Source organism: Rhineura floridana, chromosome 8, assembly GCF_030035675.1.
Source record: "Rhineura floridana isolate rRhiFlo1 chromosome 8, rRhiFlo1.hap2, whole genome shotgun sequence".
In the NCBI taxonomy this organism is placed as follows: Eukaryota; Metazoa; Chordata; class Lepidosauria; order Squamata; family Rhineuridae; genus Rhineura; species Rhineura floridana.
Window position 1 is genome coordinate 81,141,754 of NC_084487.1, and position 24,781 is coordinate 81,166,534.

Sequence of the window (24,781 nt, forward strand, 5' to 3'; positions counted from 1 at the left end):
CCCTTATGTCACATCCCTTGTTTGGTTGACAATGAAATATTAATTGAACAAAAATACCACCCTGACTCTTTCTCCACTGCATAGGATTTAAAAATAATATCTGGAAGTTCATATAAGAGCTTTCCTTGCTTAAAATAAAATCAGTAGGGCAGTTATTTCATTTGAACTTGCACTTATGCAATTAACTGTGTATAAGTTGTAATAAGATGTATTTATACTGGGTGCAAATTAGTATGGAACGAAGGCTTAATGGCTGTAGCTCATTTCTATTGGCTGTAGCTAGGTTAGTTTCGTTAGTGAGTGTAGTCTAATATCGCCCCATTCCTGTTTCTTACAGACATTGATGAATGTGCAACAGGAAGACATAGCTGTGCCAATGACACAATTTGCTTTAACCTGGATGGTGGCTATGACTGCCGGTGTCCCCATGGGAAGAACTGCACAGGAGACTGTATCCATGAAAGCAAAATTAAACACAATGGGCAAATTTGGGTTTTGGAGAATGATAGGTGCTCTGTCTGCTCCTGCCAGGTAAGTCTCATCAGTGTAAGCCTTTGGGGTGGGAGAAGGTGAGAAAACAAAAGGAAAAAGGAAAAGATGCAATAGTTTTTTCCGAAGGGTTGAAGGTGGTATGCCTAAGCCACTACTGCCAATTGATCAAAATTAATTAAAATTAACAGTATTACAAGGGCAGCCTTACTGAGGTAGAAAAATAATCCATCCAACTTCATATTCCTGTCTCTGGTCATCCTAGATAGAGTTATCACTGAAACAAAAATACAGGGATTATTATTATTATTTATTGCACTTGTATACCGCCCCATAGCCGAAGCTGTCTGGGCGGTTTACAGCAATCAAAAACATTAAAACAAATATACGATTTAAAACACATATTTTAAAAACAATTTAAAACACAATTTTAAAATTTAAAACACAATTTTAAAATTTAAAACAATATAAAAACAATTTAAAACACATGCTAAAATGCCTAAAAGAGGAAAGTCTTGACCTGGCGCCAAAAAGATAACAGTGTTGGCGCCAGGCACACCTCATCAGGGAGATCATTCTATAATTTGGGGGCCACCACTGAGAAGGCCCTCTCTCTTGTTGCCACCCTCCGAGCTTCCCTTGGACTAGGCACCCAGAGGAGGGCCTTTGACCTTGACCGTAGTGTACGGGTGGGTTCGTATCGGGAGAGGCGTTCCACCAGGTATTGTGGTCCCAAGCAGTGTAAGGCTTTATAGGTCATGTATCTAATGGTGTGTTTCAGAAAATGCTTCCACTCACATAAGCCAAGACACCTGATTTTCCATTGTCCTAGATTTTCACCTTTATTTCTCTACCCATATGAACCTCCTTTACACTCTCCAAGCTTCTCTTGAGAGTTGGGGGACCCTCCAGAACAAAATAGGATATAGCACAGGTGGCCACAGCAGATGGTGGTCGGCAGGGGAGGGATGTGTCAGCAAACATCAGGTCCCACAATTTGTACTAAAAACAGCTCATTCTGCTGGGGCAAAATCACCACTGGACATAACCCACTGTCTTCAAAGAGCACACTTCATCCTTATTTGAACCATTATATTATCAATTGCACGCAGAATTGTAAATTTTAAGTAATTTTCTTCATTGTAAACTAGTCATGAGAACTTAAGAACCCCACTGGATCACACAAAAGCCTTGCTGGATCCATCAGGACCTCAGGGCAACAGGACTCTCCCCTTTGTCACTCCCAGCAATTGGTATACCGAGGCTTACTGCCTCTGACAGTGGAGGTAGATCATAGCCTTCATACCTAACAGTCATTGATAACTCTATCCTCCATGAATTTGTCTAATCCTCTTTTAAGGATACCTATATTGGTGGCCATCACCACATCTTATGGAAATGATTTCCATAGTTTAACTATCTGCTGTGTGAAGAAGTACTTCCCTTTGTCTGTACTGAATCTCCCATCCTTAAACTAGACCTGCAGTTTTAAAAACTTTCAATAAAGAGTTATTCATTTTCCCCATCATAATTATACAACTTTATTCTAATTTTTACTGTTTGCTGCTCTGCCTTGCAATTGTAGAGTGGGTATGTAATGTGTCGGCGAATGGTATGTGATTGTGAGAACCCCACTGTTGACTTATTCTGCTGCCCTGAATGTGACCCAAGGCTTAGTAGTCAATGTCTACATCAAAGCGGGGAGATCTTATACAACAGTGGAGACACCTGGGTTCAAAACTGTCAACAATGCAGATGTTTGGTAAGTCCCAATTAAATTAAAATCATTTGCAATCGTTATGATTTACATTTGCCTGAATTGTTCTTTTATTATTCACGTTTGTTTCAAGCAGTTTTTCTGAAATTAAATTTTCTATTGCTTAAATGATTATAGACTCCAAATTTCAGACTTGTCGAAATATACATTTAATCACAAAATGAAAATCTATTACTCATAAGAAATATTTGATTGAAATAACTGATGGAGATCATGTACCTAGGGAACAGAAATAATGTCTCATTATCAATCATGGTTGAAAGAGCTACTTGAAATAATTGAAACCTAATGAATACACTGCAAATATTCATCAAAATTCAGTCATATTATAGACAGAAAATTTCCCCAACACAGGGTGCAATTTAAAACAAGCTAGGCACATTTAAGACCTTTTGAAATCAGAAGTACATGAACAATTAACTCTGTTAAAATGCATGTGACTTAAGCACGGCCAGTTATCTCAGTTCAACCCTTAATTATTTAGTTTCCATTGCTCACCTTTAGTAATTGTTAACAAATCCACATCACATCTACCACTTTTACTTAGAAGTCTCATTGTGTACAATCGGGCAACTGCCAGGTAAGTGTGCTTAGGACTGCAATCACAGAATATGACTTATATTAGGCGTATTTCATTGTAGGCATTAGAATGCTGTTTCCAACTATAATAATAATATTCATAATCATGATAATGGAGAAATGGTTAATGATATATGATAAATTATGTCAGAGACCACAACTCTCCTGTGAGGTAGGACATGTGACTAATGGACTGAAGCACCACCCTCATCCTCTAAGGTAGGGCAAGTTGCCAGATACTCTTACATAATTACTCTGGGGAAGTAAGCCACCATCCATGTTAATAACCCTTAGTCTAAACATGTGGCCAGTTCAGACTTACAGTTTCAATTATGGAGAAGGACAAGCTTATTACAGGGCTTCTTTTTAAATTTCTGTGAAATGTTGGCTCCACACATATATACTGTTACCTGGGATAAGCCCTGCTGAACACAGTGGGTCAAAGCACATAGGTACAACCAGTCCAGCCCATGCAAAGAGGCTTAATCAACTCCAGAGTCTCAAATCAAAGTGTTTTTTACTTAAGAACCAAGACAGGGAGAGGTTCAGTAATGGGAACTAGAAAATAAAACACAGAACTAACTAGTTAACACTTTAAGTATCAGGAAACCTAAAACAGAACAACTTAGATTTCAAAGCAGTTCATGGGTGGGGAAGGGGCCCCATCAGCATTTAATGGAAGGAGGGTAGAGTCAAGCCTTGACCCTCAGCTAGTGGCATGAAGAACAAGGACAATTTCACAATTAAGGGTATTTTTATGGAGGGTGGGAAACTTCTAAAGAATATGTGGGGATTCAAAAACTCAAATCTGATAGCAGCCTGAGGGGACCTGATCATGCTCCGTCCAGGTACTTTGTGTGTGCCCCTTAGGTACTATATTGATGAGTCTTGGAGAGGGGGAAGAGCTACTTTCCTCTTAGACTCTCAGATGTGGAGTAATGCAGTTTAGTCCTCACAGATGTCTGGGTATATCTGGCCTTGTCTTTCATCCAGAGAGGGGCTATGGAAAAATAGAGGGTGATTGGCTGTTTGCCATAGGAGCAGACTTACATTTATGGTTTGCTACGGAAGCCAATAGGAATCAATTTAAAGAAGATCAAGAAAAGGTGGATCTTAGCATAACATGAGACAGCTACAGTATATGCACTCTGGTTAACGTATTATGTGACAGTCCTTAGCACATAAGCTTAGTCTCACTGTAGCAATCCATTCATTTTTAATCAGGGATAGGGAACTGCAATCTAGGGTCTGGTTGTCTCCCTTCCAGCATTGCAATTATGCTTTTAAACACCTCCAATTGAAGCCAAAATGAGTTGTATTACCAGCCTAAATATGGTGTAGGTATCCTATGGGTGGGGGCAGTGGGGGGTGTCACCCCTGGGAAAGGGAAGGGTTAATCCTTCCCCTTCCCAGCTGCAACCCCCATCTACTGGATTTAGACTTGAAATGACCCTCCTGTTGATTCAAATAGGAAGCTTTTCTTCAGCCTAATGGCAGAGAGGTAGGGGACAATACAGTAAGAGACTGGATATGTGCACCTGTGTTAAGTGCAAGAGTGTTGCGAGACCATTTTAATTGGGTGGGCAGAAGGGTTGGTGCATCAGTCACTATAGAAGAGGTTTCGGGGGGGGGGCTTTCATAGGTAATGCCAAAAATAAAACTCAGTTTATGCATTTTAATTAGGAACTATGACTTGTAAATTTTACAAAAAAGCAAATCAATTTAAAATACATTTTTCCTCATGCAAAATAGTTGTGCAAACTAAATAACAGTGACTCAGAAGTAAATGTACATTGTGCAAGTCATCCTACCATAATCTGAACTGTTAATAAAGTCTAATGCACTGAGATTTCTCTGCAAACTTGCAGAGAACTGTTCACTTGAAATTTCTTCAAATATGTTATTTTCAAAAGTCAAGATTGCTAAGTTTGCTTTTCTCTGATGAAGCATTGAACACCTGTATGGTGTCGTGTCAAAGTTGAGAATGAATTTTCATACACAGCTGTAGATGCATCAAAGTGTACATGCATTGAAAGGTTTCCTTGTACAGGTACAAAGTTTTAGTAAGCTTCTGAATGTGAGTTTAGTTCTCCTGAGGCAGCTGCTTCCTAGAACTAACTACCCTGGTCTCCTTTGCCATGCCAGTGTTACACCAAAAAGGCTCTTTACATCTGGAGGAAGCTCCAAAAATACACACCAGATGAGAAACCTAAAGAATAAGTCAACAGCTTTATTGATTACCAATATCTTTTGCAAAAGAGAGACCAGATATTCGGCTCGCACCAGAAAGTCAGTCTAAAAGCAGGGTTCCAATGATGCACTTGATATATGCTTTCAAGCCTCCTCACACAGCCCCTCCCATCTTGCTTGTTACTTTACAAGTTTTCCCACTGTATTGCATTGAGTTAGTGTTCTCTGACCTTGACTATTCATCCGTGCTATTCCTACTTCCCCTAAAGCTGTAAATTCTAGCCCAGTCTCTATCTACTTGAATGTATCTTGTTACATGGGATGAACAAGCTAACATAACATTCAGCCTTCACAGGCACTGTTAGGAATTTTTGTTTTTTTGCTTCTATGTGGGTCAGGTTAACTCATTCTCTGCTGTGTCAAACTAACACCACATACTACAGTTCCCAAACTATATATCTCATTTCATTACACCAGGAAAGCAATTAAAAGAACTTTCACTTTAAAAATTAAATTAATACCTATAAACATTACTTTTCAGATGGAAATGCTTGACAGCATGTCACATAGGAAATATATGTCTCTTTGAACTATAGGTGCTAGGATTAACTGTACAAGCACACAATCTCTGGCTTCTGATGGTTTTACCAGCAAATCTCACATGCCTTATTTTGGTAGCATTTAAGTTTGCATCAGAAAAGTAAGATAAGGATAATTGTTTATAATGATCATTTGCACATTTGAGTGAAGGTATAAAACCATTGCAACCAAGGCTGTAGCTACATTACACTATTGCATACCTCTTTGAAATGGAACCAGCTTGACAGGATTGAAAGGATGTATTTTTCAACTTTTTTAACAAACTAGGGAAGAAATGCCTCCCAGACATGCACACGCGCACAGTATTCCAGCTCCACATTGCTTGGGCTAAGTTAGTAAAATCTCATTTGTCTTCCAGAGCCTTGGAGAGTCAGCTCACTCACCTCTCTGCTTCTTCTCAGGACCTGGCCTGGACTAGGCTAGGCTGCTGCAGAGTCTAGGCCCAAAAGCCTAGGCACATCCACCAGATGCACACAACACCCACGACCTATAGAAGCTGGCTGAGCACTGCAGGGGAGGGAGCGATGCTCTGAAATGCATAACAGTACAGACTAGTGTTGTCAGGTCAGAAGCATCCCAAACCCAGAGATTTCAGGGGCAGGCCTGAGTAATGTCATTAAGCATGATATATTAAACATCAACCACAGCTGCTTAGTGTAAACAATTCAAACAAAAACATTTCTCTGATTGGAAATTAAGATAGAAACCTTAGCTAAATGAGGGTGTTTCAGGGTCCAGCTGAAGTGATTGGATCATTCCTACTGAGGTACAGAATGAATTTGTTCGTTGTCAATTGAGCAGAAAACCCACATACTGTTTTTATTACTCTTTCAACCTACATCAATCCTTCTGAAATTTGGCAGGCTTCTTACCTAAGAGCACCATCTAGGGTTGCCAGGTCAGAAGCATCCCAAATCCTGAGATTTCAGGGGTGGGCCTCAGTGATGTCACGGGGATGGGCCCTAGTGATGTGATTATGCATCAGCCACAGTTGCTTGGAGCATACCGAACAAAAAATTATCTGATTGGAAATTAAGATAGAAATCTTAGCTAAATGAGGATGTTTCAAGGTCCAGCTGAAGTGATTGGATCATTCTTTCTCACCTGCTTAGGGAGCCTGGGTTTGTTGTTGTTATGTGCCTTTGAGTCAATTATGACTTATGATGACCCTATGAACCAGTAAGATTCTTGGGGGTCTTGCTCTTGGAGGTCACTGATTCATAGGGAGCCTCAGCAGGGAACATATAATTTAGCCTACTTGCTTCTGGCAAGAAGGGTTTAAGTGCCCTCAAGCCAGGCCAGTCACCAAAAGGCCATTGTAGAAAAAAGGGAGCCAAGAGTCGTGGAGATATTAGATGGGAGCACTCAGGAGTAAAGATGGATGCACCTGAAGGCTGCAATTCTAAACACACTTACTAAGAGACTAAGCCCCATAGAATTCAACAGGACTTATTTCTAAATAGATATAGCTTGGATTGTGCTGTTGGTAAAGCTTGACTAGGGATCCTCTGCAAAGACATCCATCTCCAAGCAGGGTTGGCAACACTCTGCATTGAATGCCCTGCCCCTATCTTTTAGCATGGCTACTCCAAACTTCTTTACAGACTTGACCCTTCACTTCAGAAAGAGGTTTGAGAAATGAGTAAGAGTAAGAAGAGTCTCTAGCCTTTTTTGTCTACCCTGTGAGCTGCTATAAACTCACTTTGACAACCAACCCAATTCCAGTAATAATTGACAGAGAGAAAACACACATGGTTTGGTCTACCTTCACAGGCAGCAGCTTGGAAACAACAATTGCAGCCACACTTCCAAATATGTGAATTCTCTTTTACCACTATTGGGCAAGAAACAAACCGTCATGCAACCAAGAAGATGCATCATCAGTGAATTTAAGGGGGTTGAACTGAACGCAAGGAACCACTGTTGTTGCTTCTATGGATGTAAGGGAGTGAAGTTAAAGATAAATGAAATGCAACTAGAAAAGAAAAACAAAAGACAGTGATGATTTCCTAAATGCAATACCATATCAACCACAAGAAGAGTCCTATGAGTAAGACAGGAAACTCAGCATCCCACAACCAGTCAGGCTTCATAACTAAAAACAAAAACTAAAAAGATCCTGGCAGCCAGGTAGCCAAGTTCACAGAAATCCCTATGCAGCACAACCTGACCTGGGGGCAGCAGTTAATGCAAAATGCTGCAGCACGAGTGCCGACATAAGTGAGACTCTATAATACCTCTGCTCTGAATTCTGCACTGGTTGCTACCAAGCCAAGTTCAAGGTGTGCTTTCCATGTTATGGGTTCCACAAAGTACTTGTTCTGCTCTGGTAAGAAATCCCTCCTTTAGTGTGGCAGCCAGGGCCGGCTCCAGGCATGCGGGGGCCCTTGGGCATCAGTTTGCCCTGGGCCCCGGTGTGTGTGCATGCTTATGTGTGTGTGTGGCCCCCCATGTGCCCCCCCATGTCCTCCCTACCTGTCTAGTCTTTTACCATTGCCCTTAATGAAGATGGCGGCCGCGGTTTCCCTAAGGGGAACGAAGCCTCTGCTGCCATCTTTGTTGATGGCACACGTGCTTGCTACACGTGCACATCTCTGCCATCAACTAAGATGGCGGCGGCGGCTTCAGTACCTTAGGGAAGCTGCGGCCGCCATCTTCATTAAGGGCAATGCTAAAAAGCCAGCTGACAGGTTAGTGGGGGGGGCACAGATCACGGAAGGGGAACGGAGGGCCCCTCAGGCGCTCCAGTAGCTCCGGGGCCCTCGGGCCAGTGCCCAACCTGGCTGCCCTTTAGAACCAGCCCTGGTGGCAGCACCCACGCTTTGCAACTCCCTGCCTATTGACATTAGGCATACACCTTCATTGTACTCTTTTCAGCACCTGCTGTTTGCTTAGGTAAGCCTACAGGCATGTAGAAGCTATTGTGTTTTTTATCTGTTTTTAACTCATTGTTGGTTTTATTATTTTGAATGTTTTTAAATACCTGTCTTTAACTGTTTTTGCCAATAATTTTATTGTTTTAATTCCTTCTGTAAACCCCTTTGATATTTTTTACCATAAAGCGGTATATAAATGTTGTAAATAAAAAACATAAATAAATTTTGGAGTCACTGTGGCCCTTGGGTCTCTTTCCACTTTTAGGAACAAAGGAATCTACCTTGTACTGACTCAGGCCATTTGGTACCATCTAGCTCAGTACTGATGACATGGTCTAGCATTGGCTGTCCAGGATTCCAGGCAGTAGTTTTTCCAGAAATTGAATTTTGGATATTTGCATGCAAAGCATATGCCCTACCACTGAGCTACAACCCTTCCCCTGTTTAAAAAAGTATCTTTTAAAATTGTTCCTTTCAATTCACTCTTGAATGCATGTCATACCTAGGGCAGATCCACACCATTCATTTAAGAGCACATTCAACACCCAACACCCATTTGAAGCACATAAATCCCACCACAGAATCATGGGAACTGTAGTTTGTTAAGGGTGGTGGGAACTATAATTGTGAGGGGGCAACTATACTTCCCAGGATTCTTTAGGGGAAGTCATGTGCTTTAAATGTGCATTGGGTGTGCTTTAAATGTATAATGTGTATCTACTTAATAAACTTTGCATTCATGTAAATCATTTTAATTACTTTTTTTAAAATGAAATGAGCTATAAAGTGTACTGGGTGACCATGGGCTACTCACCATCTCTCAGCCTATCTGCCCCTCAGGATGAAAACAACAGAGGGGAACCATAACCACTCCAAGGAAGAAGGGCACACTTTAAAATGTAGAGGAAATAATAACCTACAACCATAGTGTGAAATCAAATACTTATTGGGACACAGTATGAAGAAATATTTATATAAGTATGACCAGAGCTTGGAAAAATTACTTTTTTGAACTACAACTCCCATCAGCCCCAGCCAGCATGGCCATTGGATTGGGCTGATGGGAGTTGTAGTTCAAAAAAGTAACTTTTCCAAGCTCTGAAATGACTGTCAAATATGTTTGTTATTTACACAACCTGGAAATATATTTATAGTGCAATTCTATGTTTGTTTAGAGAGCTAGTGTGGTGTAGTGGTTAGAGTGTTGGACTAAGACCTGGGAGATCATGATTTGAATCCCCACACAGCCATGAAGCTCACTGGGTGACCTTGGGCCAGTCACTGTCTCTCAGCCTCAGAGGAAGGCAATGGTAAACCACCTCTGAATACAGCTTACCATGAAAACCCTATTCATAGGGTTGCCATAAGCTGGGATCGACTTGAAGGCAGTCCATTTTCATTTTCATGTTAGTTTACTCAGGAGCAAGTTCCAATGTATTCAATGGGGCTTACTCTAACAGGGGAGCGTGCGCAGAACTGCAACCTCAAGTGATAAGGAACTTCATTCACCCAATCTAAAATTCAGAATCATGCCACTTTAAGTTGCTTTGCAACTCTTTATACTTGTTTTTATGGTTATTGGATTTTAAAGGGATTTATTTCTTATTGTGAGCTGCCTTGGTTTCCAATCACCAACCCTACCGCACAGGGTTGTTGGAAAGATTCCATATATACACACACACTGCAAATGTAAAAAATACATACATATAAGTACTTTATTTTCAAACTAGTTGGTCATTGCAGAACATTTTTTAAAAAAATCAGTATTTGTTTCCAAATAATAAAAACAGTGATACCTATGTAAGCCTTGCCTAATTGCTTTAAGAATAGGATTGGAGAGGAAGAGAAAGATTTACAACACAAACACAATTCTTTGCTGTGTTCACTCAAAAGTCCCATTAATTTACAGCACAATCCTAACTATGTCTATTCAAAAGTAAGCCCTGTTCAATTTAATGGGGTTTACTCCAGGCATGTGGGATTAGCATTACAGCTTTACTTCCAGAAAAGTGAGTACTGGATTAAAGCTTCATATTGGAAAGGATTTTTTTTAAAAAAAACTGCCCTCTTGAACAGTCCAGGTAAATTTAAACTTGTTTGACTCCTGCATACAAGAGAGAAAAAAACTGAAGGTGATATACGTATTCAGTTTATGAGATATTCAGATAAGCAGCGGGGAAAAACCATTTACTTGCATTGCAGTGGGGTCTAGGCACTCCCTGGAGGTCAACAAATCACAACCCTGACTTCACTTATTCACTACAAACCTGAAAGGGTGGGGTTAGAGCAGCCTGCTACGAGCTGATTTAACAGATGTTGCTGGGCGCTGATGTTTTGGTGTATATCTCATTAACCAGACCACCTAGAAACTTAATTTTTTAAAAAAATGAAAGCTGAGAGTCCAAAGATTAGGGGACTCACCCAGAGAGGACCCCCAAAAATCCAGAGTCTCAGGGCAAAAACCAGATACTTGGCAACCCTAGTATACCTTCCCGCCTTTCCTTCCTTAAATTGCAAACTCTTAGGCTTGCCAACTCCCTCCCCCATCCATCAAGATTTCTGCTCACGTCATTCACACTTTTGACTTTTAGATTTGGTGTGTTCACATTTCCTTGGTAACTTTGCCTTGTTCCTCTCTTTGGATGCCTAAACTGTATTTCTAAAAGCTAAACTGAGGTTTTAAGTTACTGCCATGCTAGAAATTTGGGGACTGCAGGAAAATTTCATTTATGGGGGCAGAATTATCATTTGGGGGAGAATACCCTCATTTGCCCCCTCTGTCGCTACATCCCTGATTGTGTGTGTATGTCCCTGTGTTGTGTGTATAATTCTGTGTTTCTCTGTATTAAGGATTGAGTGTATATATGTGATTGTATGTTCCTTTCTCTGTGTTAAGGGTGTGTGATTATGTGCATGTTTGGCCCATCCACTTTTGTATCTAGCCCTACCCGCTTTTGAAATGTACCTCCTCCAGCAGCATTCAACATGGCCCTCAGCCTGAACAAGGTTTCCCACTCCTGTTTTATGATGGTGTAGTAGTGTGTGTAACAATAATGATTACAAATACTATAATATAGAATTGATGCTCTTTTGTTTATTTTTTTTTAAAAAAAACAGCAGGGTGAAGTTGACTGTTGGCCCTTGCCTTGTCCAGAAATGGAGTGTGAATTTAGCATCCTCCCTGAGAATGAATGTTGCCCTCACTGTGTCACTGACCCCTGTCAAGCAGATACAATTAGGAATGATATCACGAAGACTTGTCTGGATGAAACTAATGTGGTTCGCTTCACTGGATCATCTTGGATTAAGCATGGCACAGAATGCACCCTATGCCAATGCAAGGTAGAGGAGAATTAAAATCAAGCTATAGAAGGTCTTTTCCGGCTGGTTTTATGGTTTATAAATATTAATTCATTTAGACTTGTCACTGGGATGTCTGTTTCCATACTTGCAATATAAATTATTCAGCATTGTTAACATCAGCCTTTTCTGTTGGAGAAGAGGAGCATTCAAGAACCTGGATAATGGTTTAGATGTGCCAGCAGAACAGAATTCTCATCGCCCACATACTATCTAACCTTGAATATGCACACACACAAATGTATACTAAGCTTACACTTTTTATGGAAATATATTGACTTACCTATGATTGCTGATCATGCTGTTATCAGCCTTTTGCCATATTGAAGGTATTTAAAATATCAAATTATTTCTCCAGATCTGTAAGCTATAGCCTACACCTCCACCAAAAAGTATTTTCTGTCAACATAAGCAAACTACCCAAAACAATCTTGAAGCTTTGTAATAATCAAACACTTTTATGTTCTGGAATGGCAGTAATAGAAATGCAGCCACTGGTTCCATGTTGAAGGAAACAGAATCCACATGATAATTTGGGTCTTTAATATTCCTTGGGGTCAACAAGAAACATTTTTTCTCAAGAAGAATGATGTATGGTGATATGCTTACATGACTCCTGCAGCCTCAAAAATAAGAGAAGAAGAAGAACTGGAATAAACTGCTCTCACTTATTAAATATACGTGTGAGGTAAATTGCATCTTATGTTATTCTCACTGAACTCAAACAAGTTTCCCTGTACCCCACACAATGTTTGAGGCTTTTCAGTTTAGAGAAAAGGAGGGTAAGAGGAGTCATGCTAGAAGTGTATAAAAATATGCATGATGTGGAGAAAGTGGACGGGAAGACATTTTTTTTCTCTCTTACATAAGACTTGGGCATGGGGCTATCCAATGAAACTGAATGTTGGAAGATTCAGGACAGAGAAAAGAAAGTGCTTCTTCACACAGCACATAGTTAAAGAAGTAGTGATGGCCACCAATTTGGGTGGCTTTAAAAGAGGATTAAACAAATTATTGGGGCATAAAGCTATCATGGCTACTAGCCGCCATGGCTATGTTCTACCTCCACTGTTGGAGGCAGTATGCTTCTCTGAAAAGCAGTTCCTGGAAATCACAGGTGGGTAGAGTGCTGTTGTACTCAGATCCTGCTTGTGGGTTTCCCACAGGCATCCAGTTGGTCACTGTGAAAACAATGCTGGTCTAGATGGGCTATTGCCTGATCCAGCAGGTTTTTCTTACCATGTTATTAATGTACTTGTGAAGCAGGCAATGTTCAGTGCTTCCTTTGTTCCTTATAATGTTGAAAACTCTTAAGAAAAATACTTTTGAAAAGTACTAAAACATAAAAAGAGCAGAATTAGCTAATCTGAAAATGTATAAAATCCTCCTCTCAATAATCTCAATCTTTCTATATCATCCATACAACCTATGCCCAAACAGCTTTACTTGAAAGTAACTCCTACACATGCTTACTCTAATTCCACTGGGTTCAATGGAGCTTACTCTCAGGTAAATGGGTAGAAGATTGCAGTCTAAGTCTTAGTGGATGAAAAGAAAACTCAGCTGTAATTTTAGCAGAATGAAAACTATGATCTATGCACAGTGGGTTTATTTTCCAGTCTAAATGCTTCTGATATGTCCACATTTCCCTCTCCCACTTGTAGAGCTCCTTCTTTATGTACCATCATATTACACAAAACTCTTAAGGGTTATGGGCTACGTTTGCCTGTTACAGCATTATTTATATATATAAATCATGTGGTAGTTATATATTTATCTTTGATAAGGTGGGTTTTTTTCTAGTCAGTGTGTAGATCATGAAAAACTATGGAATGCTTTAAAAGAAATAGGGGTGCCACAGCATCTGATTGTTCTGACGTACAACCTATACTCTGGACAAGAGGATACCGTAAGGACAGAACATGGAGAAATTGATTGGTTCCCAATCTGAAAGGGTGTGATAGAAGGGTGTATTTTATCACCCTATTTGTTTAATCTATACACAGAACATATACGGAAAGCGGGATTGGACCAAGATGAAGGAGGTGTGAAAATTGGAGGGAGAAATATCAATAATTTAAGATATGCAGATGATACCATACTACTAGCAGAAATTAGTATTGATTTGAAACGAATGCTGATGAAAGTTAGAGGAAAGCACAAAAACAGGACTACAGCTGAACTTCAAAAAGACTAAAGTAATGACAACAGAAGGCTTATGTAAGTTTAAAGTCAACAATGAGGATATTGAACTTGCCAAGGATTATCAATACCTTGGCACAGTCAGTAACCAAAATGGAGACAATAGTCAAGAAATCAGAAGAAGGCTAGGACTGGGGAAGGTAGCTATGAGAGAACTAGAAAAGGTCCTCAAATGCAAAGATGTATCACTGAACACCAAAGTCAGCATCATTCAGATCATGGTATTCCCGATCTCTGTATGGATGTGAATGTTGGACAGTGAAAAAAGTGAATAAGAGAAAAATCAACTAATTTGAAATGTGGTGTTGGAGGAGAGCTTTGCAGTTACCATGGACTGCGAAAAAGACAAATAATTGGGTGTAAGATCAAACTAAACCAGAACTATCACTAGAAGCTAAAATGATGAAACTGAGGCTATCATACTTTGGACCCATAATGAGAAGACAGGATTCACTAGAAAAGACTGGGGAAAACAGAGTTGAAAAAGAGGAAGACAAAACAAGAGATGGCTTGATTCCATAAAGGAAGCCACAGACTTGAACTTACAAGATCTCATGACAGATGGTATTGGAAGTCGCTGATTCATAGGTTCACCATAAGTTGTAATCGACTTGAAGGCACATAACACACACACAGAACAAAGTTGGTTTGTGTGTGTGTGTTTTTAAAAGTTCAGGATGGTATTCAGTATTAGTCCTACTCAGAGTAGACACATTGAAGTGAATGGACATGACTAACATAGGTTCATTAATTTCACTGGGTCTACTCTGAGTAGGACTCCATTGAATACAAGCCACAGTTTCATAGGAGCAGTTCACAGAAACAAGACAGGTGTTTTTAGTCTCCACCCAATCCCAATAAAATCCCTCTGCAGTTACTGAATTATGGGGAAATTCTGGTGGAAGCCAAGCTGGACAGGGATTCTCTTCACAGTGCTGCTGTGATTGCAGAAATTGGTGCCGGCCATCAATTTCTGCAACCACAGAAATTCAATTTATCTGTGTACATCCTGGTTATCTTTCCCCCTGTAACCACATATATAGGAGCATGTTATATAAGGAGAAAGAACAACTGTTTTGTATGTCTAAACACTGTAAATCATAAGAATATACCACTTTGTTCCTTGAAATAGAATTTACACTTTATTTCTTTCCTAATAGTGTATTTTAGCACCTGCATTTAAAAACAATCCAAAAGGCCATCCAAATTAGACTAATACCACAGTATGCTTTGTATACAGTAGAATGAAGTATGACTATCCCAGACATTCTTAGAGTGCATCACACGGAAGGTCAAAGCTGCAGAATATGCCTCTCTAGTCAAGCTATAACAAAATAGGTTTACATAAAAACACAGACAAACCTTTAAGAATGCAGACAAGTTTGCTAAAGCTGTTTTAAGCACAAAACCATTTGAAATTCCAAGTGCAAAAAACAGAACACTAGGATTTCTCTATGTTTCTCCATGTTTCTCTAGGACCCCATCATGTGACAATAAGTCCAGAAAATGTATTTATTTATTACATTTATACCCTGCCTTTCTTTTCATGATAGAAACCCAAGACAGCTTTACATATGGTTCCCAGGCAGTCTCCCATCCAGGCACCGACCAGACCTGACCCTGCAGGGAGCTGACCTTATGTGCCTTCATACCATAGCCTGGGACCAAATAAAATAACAAATTGACTAAATGCAATTCTAAGCAAACTTGCTTGGTTGTAAAGGCAGGGACTAAGTGTTACTCTCAGCATAGGACTGCCACCAAAAGCAACAACCTCATGCAACTTCTTTCCTCCTCCCTGTAATCAGCGCCGGTGTCAGGCTATTTTGCGCCCTAGGCAAGGCTAACTACTTGCACACACACCCCAAATTGCTAACTTCAATTTTCAAAAACAGATGTAGAAAAAATGAAAAGCACAAAACTTGAAACTGCTAAATTTATTTTAGTTGCATTTTTCCAAGGGTTAAAAAAACTAATCTGTATAAAACTGTGCTCCTCAAAGGTCAGTACTGCGCCCCTTTGAGGTCTGCGCCCTAGGCGGCTGCCTAGTTGGCCTAATGATAGCACCGGCCCTGCCTGTAATGTCTAAACATACTTCTCAGTGTTCTAACACTGTGTTCTGTCTTTCCACACCCCCGCCAATAGCGATCAATGATAAGAAGGCAGAGAAATGCCTAACTCAATAATATCATTACACAGGTGTGTCTAAACAGATTAAAATTGCTGCCATCTTCACTGCCACCCTGTGTAAAAAACATGTTGTTCCTACCTAACTTGGACTGGAATGACTATTGACCAGTTGCAAATACCCCCTTCTTGGGGATGATGGTGCAAAGAGCAGTGGTGGGATAGTTGCAAGCATTGTTGACATGGATTAATTAGACTCATTCCAGTCTGGGTTCAGGCCTGGCCATGGGACTGAGTCAGTCTTGGTTGCCCTAATAGACATTTAAGGACAGTGGGACATGGGGAGTGCAACCTTGCTCCTGCCTCTCGATCTCTCCACGGCTTGCAGCACCATTGACCATGGTATCCTCCTGATCAGGCTCTGTGGAATGGGAATTGGGGGCACCATGTTACAGTGGTTCCAATCCTACCTACAAGATCAAGTAGCATTGGGTGATTGCATTTTGGCCCCCTGACAGTTGTGCTGTGGGGTGCTGCAGGGTACCATCTTATCCCCAATGTTGTTTATTATCTATATGAAGCCACTGGGAATGGTTGTTAGGAGATTTGAGGCAAAGTGCCATCAGTATGCTGAAAACACTCAGCTCTGCTTCGCCATAACATCAGAATCAGGAGAGTCAGTGTAGGCCCTGGACCCAGTGCCTGGATGCAGTGGTGAGATGGATGAGCTCAACTTGAATTCTGGCAAGATGGAGGCACTGTGGGTGAGTGGTTCTTGTGTCTGAGAAATTGGCCAACTGCCTGCCCTGGATGGGGTTATACTCCCCCTGAAGGAGCAGGTACACACCCTGGAGGTGCTTTTGGACCCAACTCTGTCATTCGAGGCCCAGATTTCTCAATGACTTGAAGTGCCTTTTGTCAGCTGGACCTGGTAAGACAACTACGACCATTCCTGGACTGGGAGACCTTGAACACAGTAGTTCAGGCATTGGTGACTTCAATACTAGATTACTGCAGTGTAATCTATGTGGGCATCCCTTGCACTTGACCTGGAAACTGAAATTAATGCAGAATGCTGCAGCCAGATTGCTGTCAGCATATAACACCTCTGCTCAGAGATCTGCACTCTGATTTGCCAATTTGTTACTGGGCCAAGTTCAAGGTGTTACTACTGGTATATAAAGCCCTTAATAGCTTGGGACCAGTTTACTTGCGGGACCATTTTACTTCATATATGTCCATTCAAGTGCTTCAATCTGCAGAGCTTGTTCTGCCATTGTAAGAAAACATTTTAGTGCGGCAGCACCTACTCTTTGAAACTCCCTGCCTATTGACATCAGGCAGGCATCTTCACTGTATTCCTTTCAGTGCCTGCTTAAAATGTTTTTGTACAGGCAAGGCTATCCTCCAGACACATAGATGTTGATGTGTTTTAATCTTTTTAGTCTGCTATTTTAATGGTTTTAAAAATGTTTCAATTACTTGTTTTTAACTTTTATTGATTTTTAAATGTTTTTGTAAACTGCTTAGAGGTTTTTTTTACAATCAAGCAGTATACAAATTCAGTTAAATAAAAATAAAAAATAACAAACATACTGAAACCAAGTAAATATGGTTAGGATTGCCCTGCAATTCCATTTGGTTGTATTCAGCTACATCCTAGTCAAAGTAGACCCATTGAAATGAATGAATCTAAGTTAGTCATGGCCATTAACTTTAATGGGTTTACTTTCAGCAGGACTAGCTTTGAATACCATCCACTGAAGTGTGCAGATTTATTAAAAAGTGTTTTGCAATTTTTTCTCTATTGTTTTAATTTGCTACATGATCACCTACTTTAAACCTTCTGTACTGTAAAAGAATCAGGCTGGGAAAGAGAAGGGAAAATAATCCTTCCTTGAATAGTTCATTCTACCACATCTGTCCCTCTGTTCATGGGAAATGTGTGTCAGATACAAAAACACAACAAGCTGAAGTTCAGAAGCCCAAAATCAGCTCAAATCCATGTACTCAAGTTAATATAGCCTTTATTTAATTGTTGTAAACTGCTCAGAGAGCTTCGGCTATGGGGTGGTATACAAATGCAATAAATAAATAAAAAATATATATTCTGCCTTTCTTCCAACATGAGACTCAAGGTGGTGCAATACATGGGGTTACCAGGCAGTCTCCCATCCAGGTGCTGACCAGACCCATATCTGCTTAGGTGCAGAAAGTGGCTGCATCTTGAGCCCAGGGATCATGCCCTGGGAGCCAGGCTGTATAATCAAGAGAAATTGGGCCCCATTTACAAGCCTTTTAAACCAAACTACATGGGTAAAAGCTTACTTAGTCTCGTTTGCTAGAACACATAGCCCAATTTAAACCCAACCAAGTGGATTTAAGCTAATTTACAATCTTAACACCTTAATTCCTTAATTTAATTAGCTTCTAGACCTGGCTGTCCATGTCTTATGCATCAGTACTTTATAACTAAACTGAGTTGTGGAATCTTGTGAGTTATTTCTCCATTTTGAGTCATCTAATAATTTAATAGAAACACTATTTAAGGTCATCTGTATAAGATAATCTTATAAGTAGCATCTGGATGGGTCACTTTTGATAAGTAAAAACAGGTGACCAGGCAAAAAGACTATTGTAAGCTAGATTTTTTTTCATGCAATCCTTTCTTGATATTCGTGAATAATGATGCTCTGTGAGGCTGTTCACTCCTTGGAACTCCTGACCATTATTGCAAGCAGAATGTGCCCCACACATCAATGTGCAAATGTGTGGTTGATGACTGAACAGTTGCCCTGGCATGGTCACAGTATAGTGGCATAAACAAGAGAACTCACCTGGTCAGCAGCCATACACAGTGCTGAGTGAGGCACCTCTTGCCTCAAACACTACTTACAGCAAGGGCAAGGGCCATTCTCTCTGTCATTCACCTATGCTTCTGACCAGCAAACTACCTCATTTGCTACTGCTGTTTATGATTATTTGCTGTCCATACTTTTACCCTATTCCTTTAAAAAAGGGATGGGGAATCTCTGGCCCACGAGCCAAGTTACGCTTGCCAGGCCAGCCAATTTGGCCCATGCAACCATTTTTGGACTGCCACCTGTCACTCATTTGGCAATATATAATATCAGGTATGAGACTGGTAAAGCACTGGCTGCCAAGGAGTGCATTCATGATTACTCCTTTACATTTGGCACTGTAATTGGGAGTTCCGGGGTAAAGCTGATTTGTGCTGAATGCAGGGCTTGCATTCAGTGCCAAATTTAAACAGCATCAAATGCAAGCTCTACTGCCAAAGAACAATTGAGAGTGCATGGCTTAGAGTGTACTCCTGCTTGTTCCTTTGTAATGTGGCTTGCATTCAACACTGTATAAATTCAGTGCTGAATGTGGCAAGCCCCTTTCTAACAGACGCAAATCCATCTGACATTACATGGGATGTGAACTTGCCTACATGTCTAAAGTGACCTGCAGAGGGGTGGCCACTTTTGAACCCAGCCCACAGGACCAACATGATTCCCCACCCCTGCTTTAAAACCAAAGCTTTTTTAAAGTTTTCACTCACGTACAATGAACACATATACAGGCGCTGTTTCTGCTCCAAGCTGTGTGCCGTGATTAGAATTTTTGCAGGGAAGCTGCCCTGTATGCACATATAGCTATAAACATGGAGGGTTCTCCTCAGATATTCTAATTAATGTGTGTGGGTCAGCAGTGGAATCTGTCTCTGCTATGAATGTACATGGGATGATTAAATACCTGATTGGGACTCAAATTGCTGTTTTTATGTTGACATTCAGAAGGCAGGGAAGTAAAAAAGCCCACTAAGTTAATTTTAACTGGAACATCAAAAATAATTTAATGCAGAACTGTTGTGTGCTGGCAAGTGCTGCTATTTCAGTATGTCTCCAGACAGATGTGTATAAATGCTTATACTTAGTTTACACAATGCTATATGCAATAACATAAATCACTTTCTCTTGTTTTTCTTTCTCTTTTCTCTAGAATGGGCATATTTGTTGTTCAGTGGATCCACAGTGCCTTCAGGAACTGTGAAGCTAATGACCATGTATCACAGGCAGTTTCTGTTCAAGAATTTCCTTTGCAAAAGACTTGTAGACCAAAAATTGTTTAAAGCCAAAACTGGAGCAAGACCAGTTTAGTCCAATTAAAGTGCAGTAATGCTATGAATTGAATGAGCTGTCACTTTCCTCAGTCTGAGTGACATGTGTAAGACTAGGAACGACTTCAGATGTATAAACCTGTGTTTGGGTGTGAGGTTAAATTTCTGGTTCATTTTGTGTTTGACATCATTATGTAAGATACTGGACTAGAAAAAAATTGACATGTGCATAAAGATGTCAAAGTCCTCAAGAAGGTAAAAAAACTTCTGGAGTTTTGAAAATACACATCTATGGCCACATATTTTTTTTAACCTAACAATATTTAAATCTACATCATTTTTTGGATTGCTCACTGCAGAATTTGCCAGAAATCTTTTTTTAAAAGGAAGGTATCTTTTGGAAACACAGAACGTTGAGGCAACATATGTACAGCTCTGAGAAATTGATTCAAGTTATTGTTAAAAAAATGTACAGGCATGACTACTAAATGTTTCTGATGGGAGAAGTCATCTATATTTTCTCGTTCAACTGCACTTAGTTCTTGATTGAATTTGTTCAGTATAAGCTCGTTCTTGTGCAAAATTTAAATAAATATTTCTCTTACCTTATATTTTGAGTATCTGTCAGTCTTGTGGGCTACAGAATGAATTTATTCACTGTTTTTCTTCTTTTGTAAATGTTGTTGAAAGTAAATTGTCCTGTTTAGCATATTTATATAGCATAGTATACACTGCTAGGGCAACTCTGCTGCACTTCAAATGATTTTGAAGGGGCTTGGGCAGTGGAGGGTCCATTACAGCAGAGCTTGACAGACAAATCAATATCCTTGGAGGAAACCAGCACAACGCTATGTATGTTTACTCAAAAGTAAGTCTCATTGGATTCAGTGGAGCTTATTCCAGGGAAGTGTGGATAGGACTGTAGCCTTATGCCAGTACTATAAAGTCCTATGCACACTCACCGGGGACTAAATCCCATTTAATTTACTTCTGAGTAGACTTCCAGACCATTGCACAATTACTGGTTCATACTCAAGCCTCTGTTAAAGGGCTGTTCTTCTGAATGTAGCTAGAACGTCACAAGACTGGATTGTTTGAGTGTTACTGGGATGCATGAATCATCAGATCTTTCTTGAACCAACTGCTTAGAAATAATCTCTGGATCCCAAATATATGCTTTTGAAATCTGCTTTTTAAATCATATGCCTTCCATTACTGTATTGATCTGTTTAATAGGTTAGGGGAAACGTGGAACATACATGTTAATGGTTTTTCAGTTTCCACAATTCCATGTTAGGTCAGCAGTGTTACTGAATCAGGTAGAATTCATTATACCATATGTGAGCAGAATCTTTTGTGCTTTGGTGTCTAGTTATATAGAGTAAGCACGTCTTGCAAAACCAGAATGACTTACTATGAAAGTGGCCTTAGTTGATACATGTATACCCACATACATACATCATTAGTATTGTGAACGCGTCATACTCTGACAATATATTTTACCAAAGCATTGGCAGCCCTATAATGGGCAGAGGGGTATTATTCTATTCATTGAGTTTTTGTGAGAACAAACAAAAAAGGGTCTGATCCAGAACTGAAAGTCATCTATATGCCCCAGTCTGGTGATGTGTTATGGGTGTGGCAGCTCTATACCCAGAGAGGTCTTTCTTTGTCATCAAGGGCTCCACACATGCAAAGAGAAATGCACCCAGGGCTCCACCCTTCTGTCAAAGTAAGTGCGGAACCTCACTCAAAAGCCTTGTGAGTGCATCAAAGCACAGGTGGTGCTCTGGATTGCGGGCACCGGTGTAATCCAAAGGGCCGCATACCGAGTTCCCTATTTAAAGCAGGACTCCAGGACTCCTCTTTCTAACACTACAGCCTTCAAAGGCACCTCACCAACTGCCTGAAGATATGGGAAAGCTTGCACAGAGCCTCCAAAACAGAGAGCCTGCTCTTAGGGCAGAAAAACAACAACAAAGTAACAAAATGGCACAATGGACCATGTTAGCATCCATAGGCATTTATTAGGATCCCTCCTTCTTTCCTTTTTTTTTTGCAGAAAGCTGGTGAGTTTATATATATTTTTATATAGCTGTTTTGTACAGAGTCAAAGCCTTTTTAAAACACAACTTCTGTGGACATTTATTTTGATGAAAGTATTCCATGAAAGCATTGTGTTTCCAGGTGAATAGCTGAGGGTCAATGTGTCTCTGTGTGTTTGTGGTTAAATATGGTTGGAATACGGAAGTCAGGCTAGCAGCTGATTACAGAAAAGATAAATAAAGGTCTTAAATGTTTTGGAGAAAATAATGTAACATTCAACTGTGAACCATGAAAGCTATGGAGTTTTTAAGAAGATCCTTTTCAAGCCCTTAAATAATAGATACTCCAGGGATTTTCTGTTTTATCCACAGATTCTGTCAAGCAGCAATCAGTGTTTTTCAAGCAGTAAAGCAGACTCCTTGAAGAAGGGTGTTTTTAATGTGCCATTTTCCTGTCTAATAACTATCAGGGAATCATGTTTTGCCCTTAGATACTCAAAATACAATGAAAGTTGTCTACAATGGCAGTTGTCTGTGTGGGAATGCAAGAATCTGCTTGGATAAAAGAAAATACTGTTTAGGGATGTGGTGTTGTGATTTTATTACAAGATGTATTTGAGTAACATGAGGTCAAAGAAGAGATGATATTCTAGTTCAGGAAAAGCAAAGCTATTGAAAGGTACAGAACCCAATGGAACTAACATCAAGAAGGATTAGGAGCCATAACTACAGCTGACACTTGGATCTCCTAAATAAGATTGGGATTGTCCTAAAAGAAAAAGGGCAAAGTCTTAGTCAATACATCCATGACTTACATGGTTCCCTGGCCAAGCTGAGAATGCAAATCACAAACAAGATCAGACTGCAGAATTATTATTTAGTCTACCAATGCTGAAGCTCTTAAATCTTTGGAAGCTCTTTTAAAATGGTCAATACATTTCATGTACATCCTGCTTGACTCTGGCTCATCTATGATTTTCCTAAAATCGTTGCTGGTTTTCTACCACCAGGCTTCAGGTCTCTGTGCCATGAAGAATGAGATGCTCATTTTCCTTAAACAAAAGCCTCAATGAAAGTTTTTGCTTCACTCAATCACAGGGCAGAGTGAAGATGGTTTGTTGTTTTCACCAGTTAAACTTCCAATGCAGAGGTTCCGCTTTTAGCACTAGAATTCAAGAAATCTCGTAAAAGAAATGCCACCTCCTGGAGAGTAACTGCTCTGAGTAAACAGGTTTGCAGATAAAGTATATGGATAGAAAGCTACCCTGGAGTTTGTTGTTTGTGAAACAAATTGGCAAAGAAAAGCAGCATTTGTAGAATATCAATATAAATTTCTACTAGCTATAAACTCAACACAGATGACAGCAGAAAAACGTAGGTGTCCCTTTATACTGTGGTGCTGTTTAAATCCAACCTTATGAGACACCTCATAGTGATGTGTTTAGAATCAGCTCATATTTCAAATGCATTGTTTCAGACTGCATTGTTAAATTGCACATATTGCTCATGCTACACAACAAACTTATGTTAATGAAATAAAAAATGCAGACAAAACATTGTACGTTTGCATATTTATTTTGCTGCCCTGGGCTCCTGCTGGGAGGAAGGGTGGGATATAAATCTGATAAATAAAATAAAATAAAATAAATCAATGCAAAAGTTGGATTATTAAAGAGAAGATCACACAAGGCCATAAAGTATAGGTCTAGAACATCAAGCCTGGGGACTGAATGTATCCCTTCAGGCCTCTCTACCCTTCTTGAGTGCTTTTGCCTGGCTGGAATGCATCCCTGAATCTCTTGCTTAATGGAGGATAGGAGAGAGAGAGAGAGAGAGAGAGAGAGAGAGAGAGAGAGAAACCTCTAACTTTTGCATGGGATATTGCCTGCTGTACAAAGATAAGTGCCACAACCATTGCTCCATCCAGTTTTGCCTTTGGTTCATGCCCACTGCTGACATGAAGCCCTCAGAACGTTGCCAATGAGGAGATGCAATCCTTGGTTAAAAAAGGTTCCCCATCCCTGCCATAAAGCATTCCATACTGCGACGGCCAAGGACGATGAGATGGCTTTTTGTTTAGCCAAGCTTAACAGGAGAGTACACTTCTTTCATCGACATTGTTGGCTAAGATACCTTGCTAGAATGAAGACTGATGGCATATTGTAGCTTGTAGCTACTAGCTATTGAAATCACCACACAAAGTGGGAAGGAAAAAACACTTTGATAGTTGGCATGTAGCCAATGAATGACATAAATCTGAGGTTTACCGATGCTGCCAAGGAGTCTTGACACTCCAAGGATGGAAGCTTTGGGAGGATCTGATGCAGCATTTAAATACTTGTACTGCTCTTGCCACTGGTCTGTCCCCCTGCTTAACTTACCAGTTTGTAAATGAAATTAGCACATTTTT

The 24,781-nt window shown here is 40.1% G+C and overlaps 1 protein-coding gene across 2 annotated transcripts in view; it reads left to right on the forward strand.

The window, feature by feature from the left end:
* Positions 1-20,336, forward strand: part of NELL2 (neural EGFL like 2) — a 228,732-nt gene extending 208,396 nt beyond the window's left edge. For both annotated transcript variants that reach the window (XM_061637833.1, XM_061637835.1), the window contains 4 exons: positions 338-531; positions 2,075-2,251; positions 11,629-11,853; positions 20,209-20,336. In XM_061637833.1, the coding sequence (XP_061493817.1) occupies positions 338-531; positions 2,075-2,251; positions 11,629-11,853; positions 20,209-20,259 (647 nt within the window). In that variant the 3' untranslated portion in view covers positions 20,260-20,336. The remainder of the gene's footprint in view (positions 1-337; positions 532-2,074; positions 2,252-11,628; positions 11,854-20,208) is intronic.
* The last annotated feature ends 4,445 nt before the right edge of the window (positions 20,337-24,781 follow it).